Source organism: Cyrtonyx montezumae, unplaced genomic scaffold, assembly GCF_038088225.1.
Source record: "Cyrtonyx montezumae isolate F1298 unplaced genomic scaffold, pur_monq_1.0 scaffold_4, whole genome shotgun sequence".
Taxonomy (NCBI): domain Eukaryota; kingdom Metazoa; phylum Chordata; class Aves; order Galliformes; family Odontophoridae; genus Cyrtonyx; species Cyrtonyx montezumae.
The window spans coordinates 16,994,264-17,011,693 of NW_027072045.1; the positions used below are offsets into that span (position 1 = coordinate 16,994,264).

General features: G+C 42.1%; 1 protein-coding gene across 1 annotated transcript; it reads right to left on the minus strand.

The window, feature by feature from the left end:
- Positions 1 to 1,667: 1,667 nt before the first annotated feature.
- On the minus strand, positions 1,668 to 7,663 carry SLC35G1 (solute carrier family 35 member G1). The gene is made up of 3 exons (XM_065745999.1): positions 7,387 to 7,663; positions 3,447 to 3,627; positions 1,668 to 2,963 (listed from the first exon to the last, which is right to left on the minus strand). The coding sequence occupies exons 1-3, from the start codon at positions 7,661 to 7,663 to the stop codon at positions 2,204 to 2,206; spliced, it is 1,218 nt and encodes a 405-aa protein (XP_065602071.1). The 3' UTR covers positions 1,668 to 2,203.
- Positions 7,664 to 17,430: the final 9,767 nt, after the last annotated feature.

The window sequence follows — 17,430 nt, forward strand, 5'->3', positions numbered from 1 at the left end:
ACAAGATTCATAACCACTGAAATCATATGAGCTAAAGATATTTTTATATATAAGCTCCCACATTTATTTATTTTTTTAACTCTGTACAAAGTAGTGTTCACACGCTGCAGTTTAAACTACTATCCAACTCCCCTTCATGTGACATTTTCTGACTTAGTGATTAAGTTCAGGCCACTGTAGTTTGGCCCTCTCCAACACCCTTACAGAACAAGTTACTCAGCTGGACTGACTGCCAGGGACAGCTCACCACATAACCCTGTAAGCAGTCACACTGAGCCAATGGAAGGCACCAGGACTAGCTGACAACCTGATTCTACAACCTCATCTGAACTGCTCTGCAACCACACCCTTGCTAGCGTTACCTTAGAAACAGGTGCGTATTAAATGTGAAGTGAAGCAGTAAAAAATGCAGTCTATTTTCCATCCCTCCCTTGAAATGTGTTACTCAGTGGCAATGATGGCCGAGCAGCAGAAGAAACCCAGTAGTAAGCAGAATTAGACTGGAATTCTATTACTAGGCCTTTTTTTTATTATAGAGAGATGCAAAACCAGTTTTATACTATTGCTGACCGTGGCAGCCACAAAATCTTGCACAAAGATGCTGCTCTCAACTAGATAAACCCTGAACATTCCAGTTCTTCAGGGCTCAACTCTCCAAGAACTGCTCTCCCAGAGTGCAATGGCTATTGGCCACAACACGCTCCTTTACAAAGACACAGTGGTGTGGAGATAACCGAGAAACACCTTGTGATACAAAGGACCAGATAAAGGTCTGAGTTAAGTTTTTCTTTAAGGACTACTGAGACAGGACCCAACAATTCATTTAAGAAAATCCCCCTACCTCACATTGTATATATAATCCTCCTTCAAATGTGAAGGAGGCCGAGATCAGTAACATCAGCCTTTTTCCTCAGTATTCATCGCTATCAAGATAAAGCCTATCAACATGAGAAGCTGTGTAAGAGAAGTAACTAAGTGAGGATTTAAAAAACCCAGCAGGAAAAATGGGGCTGAAGCTGCCCACCAGCACTGCCTGATGCACTGAGTGTGAGCTCCTCCCTCCCACCAAGTACTGCACAAACCTGTTCTATAGAATCTGTGCTATGAGGTTGGCAAATGTGTGTTTTCTGTGAACTATGAGTGGTGTGCACTCTCGTGCAAGTCTTAAGAAAAAGGAGGAGTTACATTAAAGCATTTGCCTAACCTAACGAAGGCCAAGAGAACTTAAATGGTCTCATAAAGAACTTTTGTAAAGAATATAAAGAAATCACTCCTAAGTAGCATTTAAAATAACCTATATTAAATATCTAAAAAATACAATCTTTTGCATAGAGTAAAGAAAAGTGCAGCTACAGCATAACATTCGATACCACAGGAAACAGCTTACAAGTGGTACATATTTACCTATTATTTCTCCCCAACGAGACTGCAGCAACTAAAGACATTTATTGAGAACATACTAAAAAAGGGATTGTTTCATTATTCCTGCTTTACCAGCATAATTTTTTTTTTTAAAGAAAAGCAAAAAGATAATTTCCAAAAGTTAATTTTGTCTTGATATGACTAGAAAAGATGGAATACCCTTTGTTCTTTCAGAATTCCAATAAAAAAATCCCAATGTCTTTGGTTTCTGTTTGCTTTTTTTGGACAGGGGGGAAATGGGAGAGTGAACAAAAAAGCAGAAAGTTGGAAAATGTGCAAGATGTGCAAGCTTCATCTGTTCCATAGAAGTTAGAGGTTCGTAGGATTATAATTCTTTATTCCCTTCTAATTATTTGAACTGAAATCCTCTCGCAATCAATCACAGATTAGTACAAATAAGCCTGGGAAAATTCCCCTGCTGAGAAGAAGAGAGAAAGGGCCCCAAAATTGGAGAATTTGGTACAGGTATTTTAGGAAAATAAAATCCTAGCCAACTACCGTCCACATCAAATGCAAAGCACGCAATTTTTAAGAATCTTCCTACTTGTATCCTACTTTGCATGCCCAAGCATGAGAAAAAAAAGCATATATTTGATTAGTTGTTAAGACATCTTCAATTTGCTGTTGATGTTGTTTTGTCTTTGTTAAAACCAATTTATTTTATAGGGGACAGCTCAGTACTATAATTTCATAGATGAGATACTTTAAATAAATAAAAAATAAATATTATATATATATTTCAAGATTATTAATTTATGTAGTGAAGTAGTGTCTTGTGTTGTTAGATTTCATTTTGTTCAGCTTTTTTTGAGCTCTGTTTCCACTTACGAATGGCAGTCCCAGAACTACTGGCTACCACGCAAAGGGCACCACCCACAGTCCACCAAGTTGGTAGATGATTGAGAAAAAGAATTTGTAAAATAAAAGCAAACACCACATCCATCGTTCTCATTATTGCTACAGGTCCGGCTTTCTCTATCTGTAATGCTTTTGTGAGAAATATCTGACCCCCTAGCCCTAATATGCCTATTAATATGAGAAAAACTCTGTCTTTGCCACAGTATGGTAAACGCCATTCATTCATAACAAACAACGCTATAACACACCCGATTAAACCAATGACTGCATAATACCAAATTGACAGAAAGTAATGCACAGATTTTCCCACCTTTCTAAGTATAACAATAGTTGAAGCTGCAGACACCGTGCTTGCAATTGCTGCTATAGTTCCTTTAAGATGATCTGTGTAACTTCCTTCAATCCCTGTAACATTTGACCCAAACAGAAATGGTGGTCTGGCAATTAGAATCACTCCAGTGATTGTGAAGAGAGTAAACAGAAGATCCCAAACACTGTATTTTTCTTTGAGAAAGATCCATGCCAGTAACGATGTAAAAACAGGACTGCTGAAAGTTATAACAGTGGCATCGGCTAGAGGCATTACTTGGAAAGCATAGTAGAGAAGGATCATTGCACTAGAGCCAAGGAGTCCTCGGAAGAAAAGAAAAATTCTTTTACCTTTTGGTCCCAAAAACCCTGTTCTGAAAATTAAGAAAAACAGAAATGACACATTAATGTCATTGGCTTGCTTATTTCATGAGCAACATCCAATGATATCTAAACGTAGAAACCCTTCCAAGTGATAGACTTATTTCAAACATCAAAATATCTTTAACTGATTGACCACAGAGCAATTTATTTCCTTCACCATTTGCCAATCACACTCAACCAGGAACCCCTTCCTTTAGTACTAAGTTGCTGCTCGCAAAATAACCCAAAAGATTCTATAAACTATCTCCTTCATGGAAGATCAATGCATCTATAGAAACGTCTACAATCCAGGAAGTCAAAGATTTTCATTTGAAAATTAGCTGAATTAATAAACTATCAACTAATCCAAGACAATGCAGCTGAGCACACGAAGTCCAAATATTTAAGCATATTTAAGATCCACATTACTGAGTGATTATTCCAATACCTACTTTTAAGAAAAAACTTTAAATTGAAACTTTTGCTACACTTACTTGTAGTATATTAAACCAGGAAGAACAAATGCCATTTGGAAAATGCATCGAAACGCACTCACTTCCACTGAGTGTACATCTTCTATTTTTTTAAGAAATAAAGAGGCCACTGAGAAGAGGAAGGCAGACAGTACGGTATAAAAGAGACCAAGTCCTGGACAGGTAGTTTTCTTCTTTGTTCCTGCAACAGATAAACTCCAGTTAATGATGGTCTAGCTCTCTAACAGTAGATTCCACAGGAGGCTCTACATACTACTATAGGGATTTGATTTAGTAGTTGGGTAGGGATAGTGATAGGAGGATGGTTGGACTAGATGATCTTGTAGGTCCTTTCCAACCTTATGAACCTATGAACCTACTGCATACATTTGTAGCCATCCCGGTGGCAGACAAAAGGGTAAGCTAAAGAAACAAACAAACATTACACAGATTCACCAGACCTACTTTAAAAACATGTTTCACTTAGCCACCGCAGCTCTCCTTTTCTCCTTAAAGAAGGCAACAGAAGATGAACTGTAAAGCTCTGATCCAAACCATTCCCAGAATTTTCTCAATCCTTTATCAGTTGGACGCACGTGACCACACTTCAGGAGATCCATTACAAGACCAGCTATATGATTCTGATAACTGCTTTCAAATCAGTAAATAGAACTGACTGCAAACAGTCCACAGTCAGATTATGAAACACTGAAACTTATTACCAGGGAGTTATTGGATTATCAAATAAGTTCATTAAGGTTCCTAAGCAACAAAGTAGTTTCCTCTCTCACAAGCTCTTATATGTAAAAATTGTATAAAGACCTTCACTTTTGTTACATCCCATATTAATTTCACAGCTAAATCATCCTGTTTGACCTAGAACTACAAAAGTTTTATGTTATTGTGCTGAAATAATGTATTTTCTTCAAACAAACATCAAACATTCATTTTTTAACCAGAAGAAATTTAAGCGCTTAACTTTAAAACATCATGGGTTTAGTGTAAACTACTGGTAATTATTAAAGTTCAAAGAACTTAATTTCACCATTATTAACCCTTATCTATTGGACTTTCTCCTCCTGGAGCAGTCTCCTGGGCCTAATGGTTTCTATTCAGGCTTCCATATTGCCTCAGGCCCACTTCAGTGACACTACACTCTTCCACATTTCACCTACTTTTTCCAACCTCTGCTATAAATAAAGTAAAAATTAAAAAGGAAAGCAAACAGAGAGGATGAACTACTGCTGATCTTAATGGTGTTTCCAAAGAAACCAGCCCTTTTCATAATTAACAATTAATAAATATTATAAATATTCAATTATTTTAAATGATAAATATTAATTGGCTGCAGTGGAGGAACTGTCTTGCCACTGAACCTAGGGTGAATTAGAACAAGAAGTTACCTCATTATCACCTGTCTTTGTGTCTACACAAAATACTGCAGGCTGCCCTCTCTTCTACACACTCTGAAGATAGCATTGAGAACTCCCCATCCACAGTGTGCTGCTTTGATAAAAGGATGCCTCACCCCACACACCGAGCCCCAGGGATCCTCTGCAGCATCAGCAGCCAGCACTGCTGTGAGTTGCTTAGCAACTATGTATGGTTTTGAGGGGTTGGGTTTTGTTTTTAAATTAATAAAACTTGTCAAAAACCATTTCGATCCTCCTTGAGATCAGCACTCAAGGCCAAGAGACTGTTTCTTCTACCTAAGAGCTGGGACTGTGGGCTGACACATTCGGTACAGTACCAGTTCCCACTTCTACAATCCTGAAGACCCAGGCTTCACTACCTCAAACAGGATGTAGAAAAGTCAGAAGGCCTACTTTCCAAAAAAACACAGCCACACTACTGCCAAAATATTTCTATCTAGGAACAGCCATTTTCATAAAAGCAACTCCTAAAATACCACAAACCAGCACAGGCCCAGGACATCCACCGAGTATCTAACAGAATGCATTTTTAAAATGCCCGTGCGTTACATAACACCCTAATCCACACAGTCATGCAACAGAAATACAAAATCAACACCGCCTCCAGTATTAAAACAAGAGGAGTAAGACTGGCCAATAACCGAAATGGGAAATCCAAATGCAGGTTGGCTTATGAGAGAGCACAGTACACAGAGCACTGACTTACTTCAGGCGTGATAGTTTGCCCGATTACCACAGAATGAAGCCAATCTAAATAATGGAAGTGTTGAAATGGAAAACTAGTGAAATTACAGCAAAGTAAGCTAAAAGGATCTTATATCCAGAATTAAGCTACGGATTAAAAGAAAAACTAAAAGGAATTCTTTTTTGTAAGCTGCCCAGTAAATCTAACCTATCAGAAGTGGCATCTGGTAATAGTAGAATTTGAACTGTCATCTCACATTGCCAAAGCATGTGCTTAATGCAATAAGAAGGTGTCTTACTTCCTTTTAAAAATAACGCAGAGTGAGTTCTTCTACCAAAAACAAGAACTGCCCTTCTGAGGAATATTTATTCCAAAATATGTTCTGAGGAGAGGTTTGGTCAAGATAACATTCCCAGCCCACGGAACCTTGGACCTCCCAGCACTAACCCAATGCCATCAAGACACTTGAGCTCTTTGTTAAAAGTGCTTAAGTCTGAAAAAAAAAAGTTTCAGCAAGTACCCAAGTACTATTCTCTGAGTGGTTACAGATTCAGCTTCCCAGTTTCACTCCTCGGCCATCACCATGCGTGAAGCTTACACACGATCTTTCCATTCCTGCTTCAAGTCCCACTCAAACACCCCCCACTGCACACCATTTTCTTTGCTTGCATTTTAATTCTAGGCTAACAACCAGTTTTTATACTTGAAAGATGCAAATGGTAAAGAAAATAACAGTTCTTACATATCTTAAGAGTGGAGGCAGAAAAGTGCTGGCTAAGGGGAAGAAGGTCAGGGAGAGAATGATTCTCACAGACCTTTGGGAGTGGGTGATGTGTTCTGCACACAGGCAGCACCAGAATAGTTCCCTCAGACCACATGAAGGCACCAGGAACACAAGGGCCTGCTTATGAACTAACCATGGCCATGTAGACAAGATCCAGGCATGAGTCATAAAGTTCAGCTATTGACTCCACTTTCTGCCAGAGACTACAAAAAGAGTCGTCCTTGGCAAGTCACTGCAAGTTTCTCAGGACTTCAAATGCTGTTTTTTCCAAGTTTTGCCTTAGAAGTGATGCTAACATAAATTTCACCAGACCGCTATCTCTTCTGGCCACTCTGCACTTCCCTATTTAACAAAAACAGACATTCTGCCCATTTTCTTCTGGAAAGTCGATTACAGTTCATATTTAATATGAAACATGTTTTCAGTGCAGTTGCTTAAAAACTCAGATGAATTAGAAATCATTTTAAGAGAGTACTTATGTTTTAAAAGGAAGCCAAATTAAGCTCACAAATCTCTGTTGCAAATTTTCCAGCGACTTGATGGCCTTGGTGATTCAAAGTAACCAAGTGAAAGACAAAATAAAGAATAGGCTCCCACAGGAGAAAGATAAGGACTACCACGGAAGCCACGTTCACAAGCACGGAGTTCCTCCCCCTTACTTCTAGAAGGGCAGCGATATCCCTGCTCAATACACGAGCAGTGCCATACCTGATAACCAAGGCCGCCTGCGCTTAGAAAACAAACACTGGCACCAGGAAGTGACAGCGACCCTTTCCCCGGGGCCAGCCTACGGCTGCACCAGACCCCTCCTCGAGGAGAGGGGCGTCGGGTGAGGGTCAGCCCGAGACGGGCAGCGGAGGGGGAGGCCGTGGCCGGACGCGCTCTGGCGGAGCGGCGTTCCCCAGGTGCGGGTGCGCGGCGCCCTGAGCTGCCGCCCGGGCTCACCCCGCGCCCCGCCACCGCGTGCCGCTCAGCCCCGGCGCCCTCGGGGCCGCTTCCTTGTCCTTCTCCCCTCCGGCGGAGCGCTGCCCCCCTGCCAGCCAGCCTCACCCTCCTCACCGGGTGCCTCGCAGCAGCGCGGCCAGGGCGAAGCCGGGCAGCAGCCGCAAACGCGGCGCTCTTCGGCGCCCGCCACCTCCGCGCCGGGCGCCGGCTGCAGGCGGGGCCGCCCCGCGTCCGCACCGTCCTCCCGGCCCCGCGGGCCCTCCGCCTCCTTCCCCGCCGCGGGGGTAACGGCCGCAGCCTCGGCGCCCTGACACAGCACCATGAGGACACCGGGCCGCGTGCGATGCTGCCGGCTCCTCGCAAGCCGGCAGGCACCTGGCTTCCTGCGCATGCGGTGCCGCCGCCCCGCCCAACCCCGCTCCGCTCCCTCCCCTCGCGCCGGGCGCCCGCGGAGCCGGGGGTGCTGCCCCGCGTGGGGGCGGACACCTGCGCGCAGCTCGTGCCGCAGCGTCCCCGCGGGCTGCAGCGGTGCCCTGAGAGGGACCGTTCCCGGGCGGTGGTAGAGCCTCGCCCGGCGAGGAGGAGCAAGGCTGCGGCCCCTCGGGAGAGGGAGCTCTCGTCTCGCCGGACAGCGCCGGGCAGAGCCCTCCCGGCTCCCGCTGGGACCGGGAGCCGAGATCGGGACGGAGCGCTGCTGAGGGAACTGCGGGGAACGACGCGGGGTCGTTGCGGGGCGGTGTTGAGAGTGTACCGCGTTTGCACGAGGCTGCTGCCTCGCGTATCGACTCCTCCGGCCTCACCCAGCAGCGGTACTGCTGTTTAAGGGATGTCATTAAGCTTTTCATTGCGGCTGCTCCGTGTGCTGTATGTGACGGCTTGACGCCTTGCTAGTTCAGCCTCTGCCCGATGAGAATAGCTCGGTTTCCTTCCTTGGGCCCATTAATAGCCGAGTCAGTGCACAGCTGCTGCAGTGTCACCTCAGACACACAGCTGCAGCCTCATCCACCGAGCTCAGGTGGAGGTGGGGCTCAGTGTGCACTTGAAAAGGTGTAGGAAGTGGAGCCGCTCCCATTTTTCACCCATTAAGGAGTATAGAGACAAATAAAGAATACATTTTGTATGCTGATCCTTTCCCTTTTGAGCAAGAGTAGCTGTTGTCAGTGAAAACGGGGAGGAATTTCTATTTAGGAATCTCTAATAAAAGATTTATGCTCCCACTTATCTTTTAGCTGCCTAAATTAATTGGTGTTTGTTTACTGTTAACAAGGGGAAATGAAATCTATAGTCTCCACAAAGTGAATACTACGTGGTAAATATAGGCTATTTCACACAGAGTATTTCAAGCTTTCCCTCAAGCTACATCATTAAAATTATTTCCAGCTTTCCTCCTCTGATTTAGCCCTTTTTATAGCCCTTGCTAATCCACCAGAGGCTGTAAGTAGTAGTTCATTATCTAGGAGCTAGCATTTGATTAATATGACCGGAATTATTTCAAATTATTCTTAACTAAAAGTTACATGCATTATTATATCAATTATTAAAAAGAGAAAATAAGTCAATTAAAAAGCCTGTGCTAAAATCAAGATTAACTCTTTTTAAAGATTTACATTACATTAATTCCTCTTGCTTTAAGAGAAGAAAACAAGTAAATACCTGCTGCATTAGATAGAACCTGCTGCTATTAAGGCTCCTATCCGTATGGTCTGCTGTGAGGTTTACACTGAAAGCTATACTAAATCTTTCCACTGAGGAGGTGCTCACATAAAAGGAAGAATCACGCCAGCAAAATTTTCCCAACAGACATCCTTAATAATAAAATTGTTTTTGTCCACAGCATCAATCGATTGGTTAGCCCAATTTAATTCAGAGGGAGGTGCAGATGCACCAAAAGCCCAGGCTTTCCCCACAGACATACACTTTGCTGTACCCTAGGGCAGCATCACAGGTCACCGGTTCATGGGCGGAAGCTGTCCTTCCCCAGAGAGGTGTCACTGAAGGGCAGCAATGGAAATGGTGCTTCTCTTCAGGCATCCATATGGTGGCAATCCTTCAGGCCTCCAGAGGGAAGACCTGGCACTCCCCTGGCCAGGCAGTGTGCACCCGCAAAAGAGCCTGTCTCTAACCTAATGAGGCACAGGGTAAGCTGCCTCTGGAGCCAGCAACAGCAGAAACAGCTGGTTTACTTGAGTGTTAAGTAAGGAAAAGCAGAGCCAAAACATACTACAGGCATAGTGCAAATATTTAATGAGTTCTTATGAACTGGGGCTATTTGTTATAGCTTAATAATTTGTTAAAATATGCAGATTATGTATTTATATTGCAGATTTGCCACTTCTGAACCCAAATTAATACTGCAGTGTAGACAATTTCAAGGAGACTCTGCAACACCCTCCTCTGTCCTCCCCCCTTTCCTCCCCTGTGTGTCTGGCTTTGAACAGAACATCTAAGGGCAGTGCTTGTTTATGCCAAGATACATAAAGTGTTCTGTTTGCTCCTGGTCAAACTGCCAGTAAAACTGCCAGGCTTGTCTCAGCTTGAAAGCTTCCAAGTTCTGTTTGTGAAGTACAGCCCTCTTCTGAAAAAGAAGAGCGCTTCCAAAATGACAGAGCAGTTGCAGCTGCCCAAACTAACCAGTAGGCAAATGTAATTTGCAGTCAGGCTGCCCTAGATTGGAAAATTAAGTAGCTGCATAGCTGTGACAAGTCAATGTTTTATGCAGCCCTTTCAAGTATAGATTAAGCCTCATCTGTGTAATGCTGTGCTGAGAACTGGCTGTTCCTTTCCCCCAGTGCTTTGCCAGCTTGCAACTAGCAGTCAAGCAGTAAGTACCTCCTATAGTATCTTCCCTGAGCATGACGTCTATAAGAAAAAGCTGTAGGGAGCTTGGGCAATTTCACTATGTTGACTCACGTATAGAAAGTATATAGATACATACTCATGTTTAAAATTAAACTGCAATACCAGCTAGAATGGTATTTCTGTGAGCCACTTTTCGTGGTATTGTAAACATAGAGGTGGCCGCCTTTCCTATAGTCACCTCTTGCCAGAGTTTTCAGGAGCTACTTTTTCCAAAGGAGTACTCTATTCACATCTTATCCAGAATTTGTGCAGGCACTTTTTGTCATTGTAAAGCCCAGAAACAAATCAGCACTACATTACAGGTTGAGATATAGACCTGACAGGTACAGTGCTGTGATGAGTCATCTGGTCATGGTCTGTGTGCCTGGTGAGCAATCTTTCGGTGCTGGTTTCCATCCCCCTGCCTGCGAGCTCTGTCTCTGACTCCTCAGAGCGGCAGGCACAAATGACAAAGTAATTATGTGAGTGCTGTGGAGAACCGTGGGAGTTTTCTACGAGACTAAAAGAACTTTATCCGCATCATTTATTTTATCCAATTCTGAGATCACTAACAGTGCTTTTTGAAGTACTGTTGCTTCTTAGAGGTTTACTGGAAACTAAAAATGATGAACCCAATCAGTCCTAGAGCCAAACTAGCCCTTCCTCATCTCACATGAGGGTAGCATTGGCTCCACACAGCACAGGTGGAGAACACAGCAGACTGGGTTTCTGTATAAGCTGTGAAAATAGTAGATTTAAAACAGCAAATTGTGCTGTTGGCTTTTATTCTATAAAAATCCTACTTCTTTAAAACCAACTTTAAGACCTTAATTTGATTTTTAAGTTGTCTAGCAATAAATTCATTAAAACCAATACAGGCTAATACAAAATTAGCACGGTAAATAAAACTTGCATTTACTCCTTTCCTTCTGAAAATGTTTAGCAAGTAGATAAGAAATACTTTATCAGCTCCTGAAATACATCCAACTCTTAAGTGCATTGTAATAGCAGTTTACCTCTGCACACGAATACCATAAAACAAGCAATTACTGCAGCACCAAAGAGGTTCATTGTTCAGGTCAGTCATTCAAATTCATGGTCAACCCAGAGTTGTTTGGGAGTCATGGGATAACTGAGGTTAGTAGGTATACCTGGTGCCTTGAAAGGTCATTGTGTCCTCTGGGGCTTTGAGGATCTTCAAGGATGGAGTCTGTGCCCCTTCTCCTGGCAACATTTGCTGAGGGTGCATTCTGTCCCATCATTGAGATCGCCAATGAAGATGCTGTGCAGCTCCAGTCACAGTGCCATTCCCTGGGATACACCTTGGGTTACAGGCCTCCACTCCTCTGATCATTGCCCACTGAGCACGGCAGTCCTGCCTGTTTTCAATCCACCTCACTGGATGATCCTTTAGACTCATCTTGAGCAAGAGCTATTAATCAACCATACATACTATTATTGTTTATGTGTTTACATAAAACATAGTTGATGAATATGTGTACATAAACCTATAATACTCCATTATAGATAATTTATTCAAGAAAGGCTGGACTGGAGATTGTCAAGTAAATAATTTTGTTCACACTGGATTAACAGCTTGCTTACAGCTAAGCACTGGAATGATCATTAATAAATTCTGTTTACTGTTGGACGGGAAATGGCCCCGCCTCACTGTACCTAAGAGACATCCAAGTGGAGGCCAAGACTTGTACAGAGAAATGCTAAAATTGACCTCAGATTGAGTTATAAATCATATGAAATCCTTGGGAGAATCTGCCCTGGGGAGCATGTGGGCACAAAACTGAAACACGGGAGTGTTTGTCCTTACATCAGGAATCACTTCTTACCATGAGGGTGGTGGAATGCTGGCAGAGGTTGCTTGGGGAGGTGGTGGAGTCTCCATCCTCGGAGCTGTTCAAAAGCTGTCTGGATCAAGTCCTGGGACATTGGCTGTGGATAGCCCTGCATAGGGTTGGACCAGATGACCTCCAGAGTTCCCTTCCAGCCTCAATCATTCTGTGATTCTGGTAGAGGAGTTTAAATAAATCCCCCAAATCCTTTCAAACAAAAACCATCAGGAAGTTGGATTTGATGTTGCCTGACTTCTCAGGACTCTGGTGATGTGTAAGTGGTTTCTGTTAACGAGCCTTGTTTATAATATTTCAGAGAAACAGATTCCCCTTTCTCCAGGGCTGTGTGTGGCCTCTGTAGGCTTGATTATCCCTCTTTAAAGCAAAAATAACGTTACTGTGATGGACACACTATACTATCCACTGACAAACGGATGCTGTTGAAATTCAATTTGTCATGAATTTAATCAACACACTAGGAGACAAGTAAAAACTGAATCATAGTTTAGACTATACTGTGACACAGGGAAGGTACTGAACAGAATTTCTATTTGTTAAAAACAATCAGTGTTTGTTGCAACATGCACTCTCTAGGCTACCAGTTCTACTTCTGTGGTAAAATCACTTTATTTTGAGCCTAAATTTGGCAAAGCAATGATGTGAAAGTCCAAATTCAGAAACAGTGTATAAGTCTGAATTTGGTATAATATCCTTTCTGCCAAAAGAACTGTGGGTGCTGTTATTCTGGCATGCTGCTTAATTTGTTTGGTTGCAGTTATCTAAGACATCCTATCAGTAAAAATTTTCCAGGAAAGTGTATATGGCTTTTTTTTTTTTTTTTTTTTTTTTGGACTAGAAGATAGCTTCAGTGTAACACAGTAACTCTCATTCATTTTTCAGTTGTTTATTGGAGCCATTTGAGCAGTAAAGATCTTGCAACCTTGGTACCTTCCCTTTCCCTTACTGCACTTTCAGATTTGATGTGATGTTGCTAGGAATGCAAAAGGCTATGACATTAGCTATAAAATGAAATAAGGCTTTGCTCTCTTCAGATGAGTCTTTACTCACAGAGTAAAGTGCATACAGAAATGCCCAGTGAACTAAAAGGAAATGAGAGAAAAAAAGAGGAATCCTGGAAGAAAAAATAGATAATGGTGACATCTGATGTATGTAAGAGGAGAAGAGTTAGTGCTAGTGTTCGTGTGTCCATTCCCCTGGGTAGGTGCTTCTCCAGTGTTTGAAAAGGACTGTGTCTGACCTGAACAAGTAGACTAAAAATAGCAAGTGATTATAGGGAGAGAGGAGTGGGAACACCACTGTCTTTAGTACAGCAGGAGTATAGTTTTTGATAGAACTAAATGTAGACAAAGCATGGTATTTAAAGCTAGTGCTGGGTAAGCAATAAAGCTTTTAGTTTCAAAGAAATGGTCTGGAGACTACTTAAACTTTCACTTCAAAAATCATAAATCTAATGGAGAGAAACAAGCAGTTTCTTTGTGATCAATTGAAAACTTTTTTGCTAAGCCCAACATCAAATACTTCCTTTAATTTAGGAGCTACTAAAATATTTCTATGCACCATTTTTCTTTTCTCCCTTGTTTATTCTTTATTTTGTATTATTTGTTCTGCATAGACAGATAAAAAGCTTTTTTGCAGAAAACAGCACCAAAAGACAGTTTGACATTTCTGAAATGAATGCTTTAGCTTGGAAATAACTAAATTGAACTTGTTGACTCTGTCAGCACCCAACATCTTTCTCTTTTAAAATTATTTCCCAACTCCATCCGATTTCTGGATCTTTTGAAAAAAAAAAAAAAAGTCATGTTTGGCAATCTTGATGACTTGGGTTTTTTTCTGTTTCTCTTGGGGGAGTTTATTGGGAATTGCCTCGGAATTTGTCCTGTTGTTTAGAGCACGTTGCTGCTCACATACAGCAGAGGTTACTATATAAGCTACCAAAGCCAAAGGTCCTGGAAGAGGGAAGGGCAGATATTCTTTGAACTATAGATAGAGAAAGCAGGAGTAGGCAGCAGGTATCAGTTATCATTCTGCAACATGCTTGCATAGAAGTGTAATCATTAAGTGCATGATCTTCCTAAATTACCAAGATACAGAATTTGTAAAAGAAAAAAAAGTGAAATGTTTTTTTCCTCGTGGAGAGAAAAGAAAGGGTAACCAGAACTGGATTATGTAACTTGAAATTCATGGTGATTTTCCAGAGAATTCTTTTCTGGCAGGCAGTGCAGTGCAGAAATCAAACAGAAGCTGATCTGAGCCATTGGGTGTTGGGAGCTCACAAGGAGTGGAGGAATATGGAGATTGCTCAAAATTGCTGCTGTTCTGTTCTGTAATGGCATTTGTGGTTGTTAGGAGAAGATAATTAGTTCAATTATATGTTTTCACTGTCACCTGAACTGATTCTTTCACCACTAGAAATGACTGAATGTGCAGTTTATCTTTGTGGCAAGGGAGAGAACTATTTAATCAGTTGCATTTCTTGGCACTTACACATCGTACATTTCCTATTCTGTAAGCTATCTGCCCAGAGCTGCTCTGCAGGGCAGGAAGGGGGAAACTTCCTCACTTCCATCTTTTATGAATTACTGCACATTCACTTATATTCCTTACTGGAAGGAGAATATTCTTCCTTGGATTCTACTTTCCCCCAGAACGAAAACTGCACACATTGCACATACCCTTGTCACAGGAGATGGATCAGTATTGGTGTTGGGACTCTACCATGTATATATATGTATATGAATAATATATGTTGCACATATAAAACACATTTATATTTTACTTATAAAACACTAATATGATTCAGCCAGTTCACTTCTTGTTCTAACATGGTGGAACAATGCCTGCTCCTTTCCACTTGCTTGTACCAGCATGTTCAAAGGGAAACGGTCTGAAATGCAACTCCATCAAATGCCATTATAGAAAGGAAACCTGGCAACACCAAAGGGTTTTAAAACACTGAAGTCAGATGGATCTTTCTGTTTTCTTTCTGTTTTTGAAAAATAAAAGCAGCGTTCCTTCATAAACTCCAGGAGCTGTGGTACATAACAGCATTCCCCATTACTGAAAAATAACCCCTGCCATTCCATGCACACCAATGTACCCAATTTGGAGGGGTTTTGCTGTCCACAAGAATATTTGCTGAAGGCAGGAAGCCTGGTTTCTTTCCCTTCCCTGCTGGAAACTGAGAGGGTATCCAGGGATATCACTGTGATGGCTTTCCTGTGCTCTGTTACGAGCACCACCTCTGGCCAAGTGGGCAGGGCACTGAACCCTGCTCTATCTCAGAATGGTTATTTTTACGTCCTTGTAACCTCAGCTAGCCCAGATCCCAGTGCCAGTGTGGCAGCCTCTCAGGAATGAGCTGAGCAAGCTTTTGCAGTCTGATGAACTCCGCAAGCTGTCCTTGGCTGCCCAGCAAGTGGACACAATGCAAGCTTGGGTTTGATGATGCATACAAGCCGATTACTGTCTCTAAAAACTCAGTGGAACTGTGAATGCTCTGAAATGAAAGAGTTGTTACCTCAGATCCTGCTGAGCTGTCCTTGTGTTGGCAGTACAGCTTCTGATATGTGGCTGCATTGCAAGTAAACCATTGCTGTGGAGCACACACAGAGCTTGCACTCGTCACCCCAGGCAGCCAGTGGGCTGCGTGCTGCTTGCACAGGAAGGATACAAAGGTGCTCTCAGAGCAATAAAACTTGTCAGCTCACTGGCTCAGGGTAGCTCTGGTTGTATGCACTGTTATCACTGTAGCACAGTATATCTATAATATAGTCTTGACAAGCTGCAGTTCTAGTCTCACTGAAATAACTGATTATTTTTCAGTTTTACTTGCTTGCATTTATGCATACTTCCAGACAACAGGCATAACCATCCAACAGTAGGATTTTCCAAGAAGTAATTGAAATTAGCTTCCTTTTTTTTTCTTATTCCACGATCCTCTGATAATGTCACTGCTCTCAAAATAACTTTACTGAAATTCTCAAATAAGTTGTAATTCTGGAACAAACATTCATTTCCTATATGGTGCAAGCTAATGCAACATGATTATCAAACTACTGCTACAGTTTGATATATTCCAGACCCAGATCCCCCAGAATGGCAGAGCTCCCCTAGCTGCTGCTGCACCAGATCTTTGTCTTAGTTCCAGCCCCAAAGGAGCTTCATTTGAAGGAGTTCCTGTTACCTTAAATACCGCTAAGGACAAATTGAAGTTAGCATTCAAGATTGGGCCAATGCCAGTGCATATGGATTATTTAAAAGCAGTGGATTTTTGAGTGGTGTTTGCAGTTTGTAATCCAGGTAGCCTTCAGATGTTGTATAAACACTGAAAGGATGTTCTTCATTCAGTAGTGCTCTATATACATCAGAAAATTTAGACGCTCACAGGTGCAATTAGCATTTCCTAAAACAAGCACATTTCCTGACTGCAAACTGTTGATTCTGTTCCAACTTCATCCATTTTCTTCCTTTCGTTCTCCTGAGCAACATATTTACTCTGTGCTGGAACTGAGGAATCAGTGCATTAGTGTATATGGAAGAGCAAAGGGAGCAGGACGGGATTTTCGAGTGTCATCATTGTTTGAAACGTTCCTGGTGTTGTTTATTTCCTTGGTGTATTGGTTTTTATTCTATAATCAGTGATCTGTTCTTGTATTCCAGAAATTGCTCCATTACAGAACAATGCTGTTACCTGCTCTTCCAAAATACGCTTTTCTGCAATTTTATGTTCCTCTCCTATAAGCTTCTAAGCAAACTGAGTTCTGTTCTTCCCAGGGGAGCCCATGTCTGTCGGGACTTGCAGGGCTGAAGCCAGCCAAAGTTGTGCAATTACATTTTTAAGCACTTGCAAACAGTTTGCCAAAATGTTCTCATTGTTGCCACCCTCCAAACACACCTCTCTGATATCTCCCAGATTTTCCCAGTGTTGGTGTTCTCAGTCCTGTAAATGCTGCTGGCAGGCGTAAGTACATTTCATGCATTTTATTTTGCAGATCTCAGCAAATTTGAGCTAATTTCTGAGCCTCAAGGACTGAAAATAGGAAATGTCACACTGAAGCAGACTCATAATCCAGCTGCTTGGCTACGGTGTTGCCTAAAATGGCTACAGCCAGATGCTTCTGGCAGAGTGCAAGGGGCCTCCTTTTCCCCAGTAATTAGCAATTATTTTAACTACTAAAAAAAGGAGAGTTGAAATTTTTGTATACTTTGTGTAGCTGATGGACTTTGTTTTCTAAATTTCATGCTTTTGTTCTTAACAGCAGCCAACTGCAATGAATGTCACGTTTCCATTTTTTGAGGGAAAATGTTTCCTTTTGTGGCTTGAGGTTTGCCTGAATCAAATGTCTTCCTGTTCCATACCGTCAGCGAGTCCCACCGCATGTCTCCGAGTCTCCAGTAGTTCTTCAGTGCTTTTCTGAGAGGAGCAAATTAGGACTGCATGCAGTGC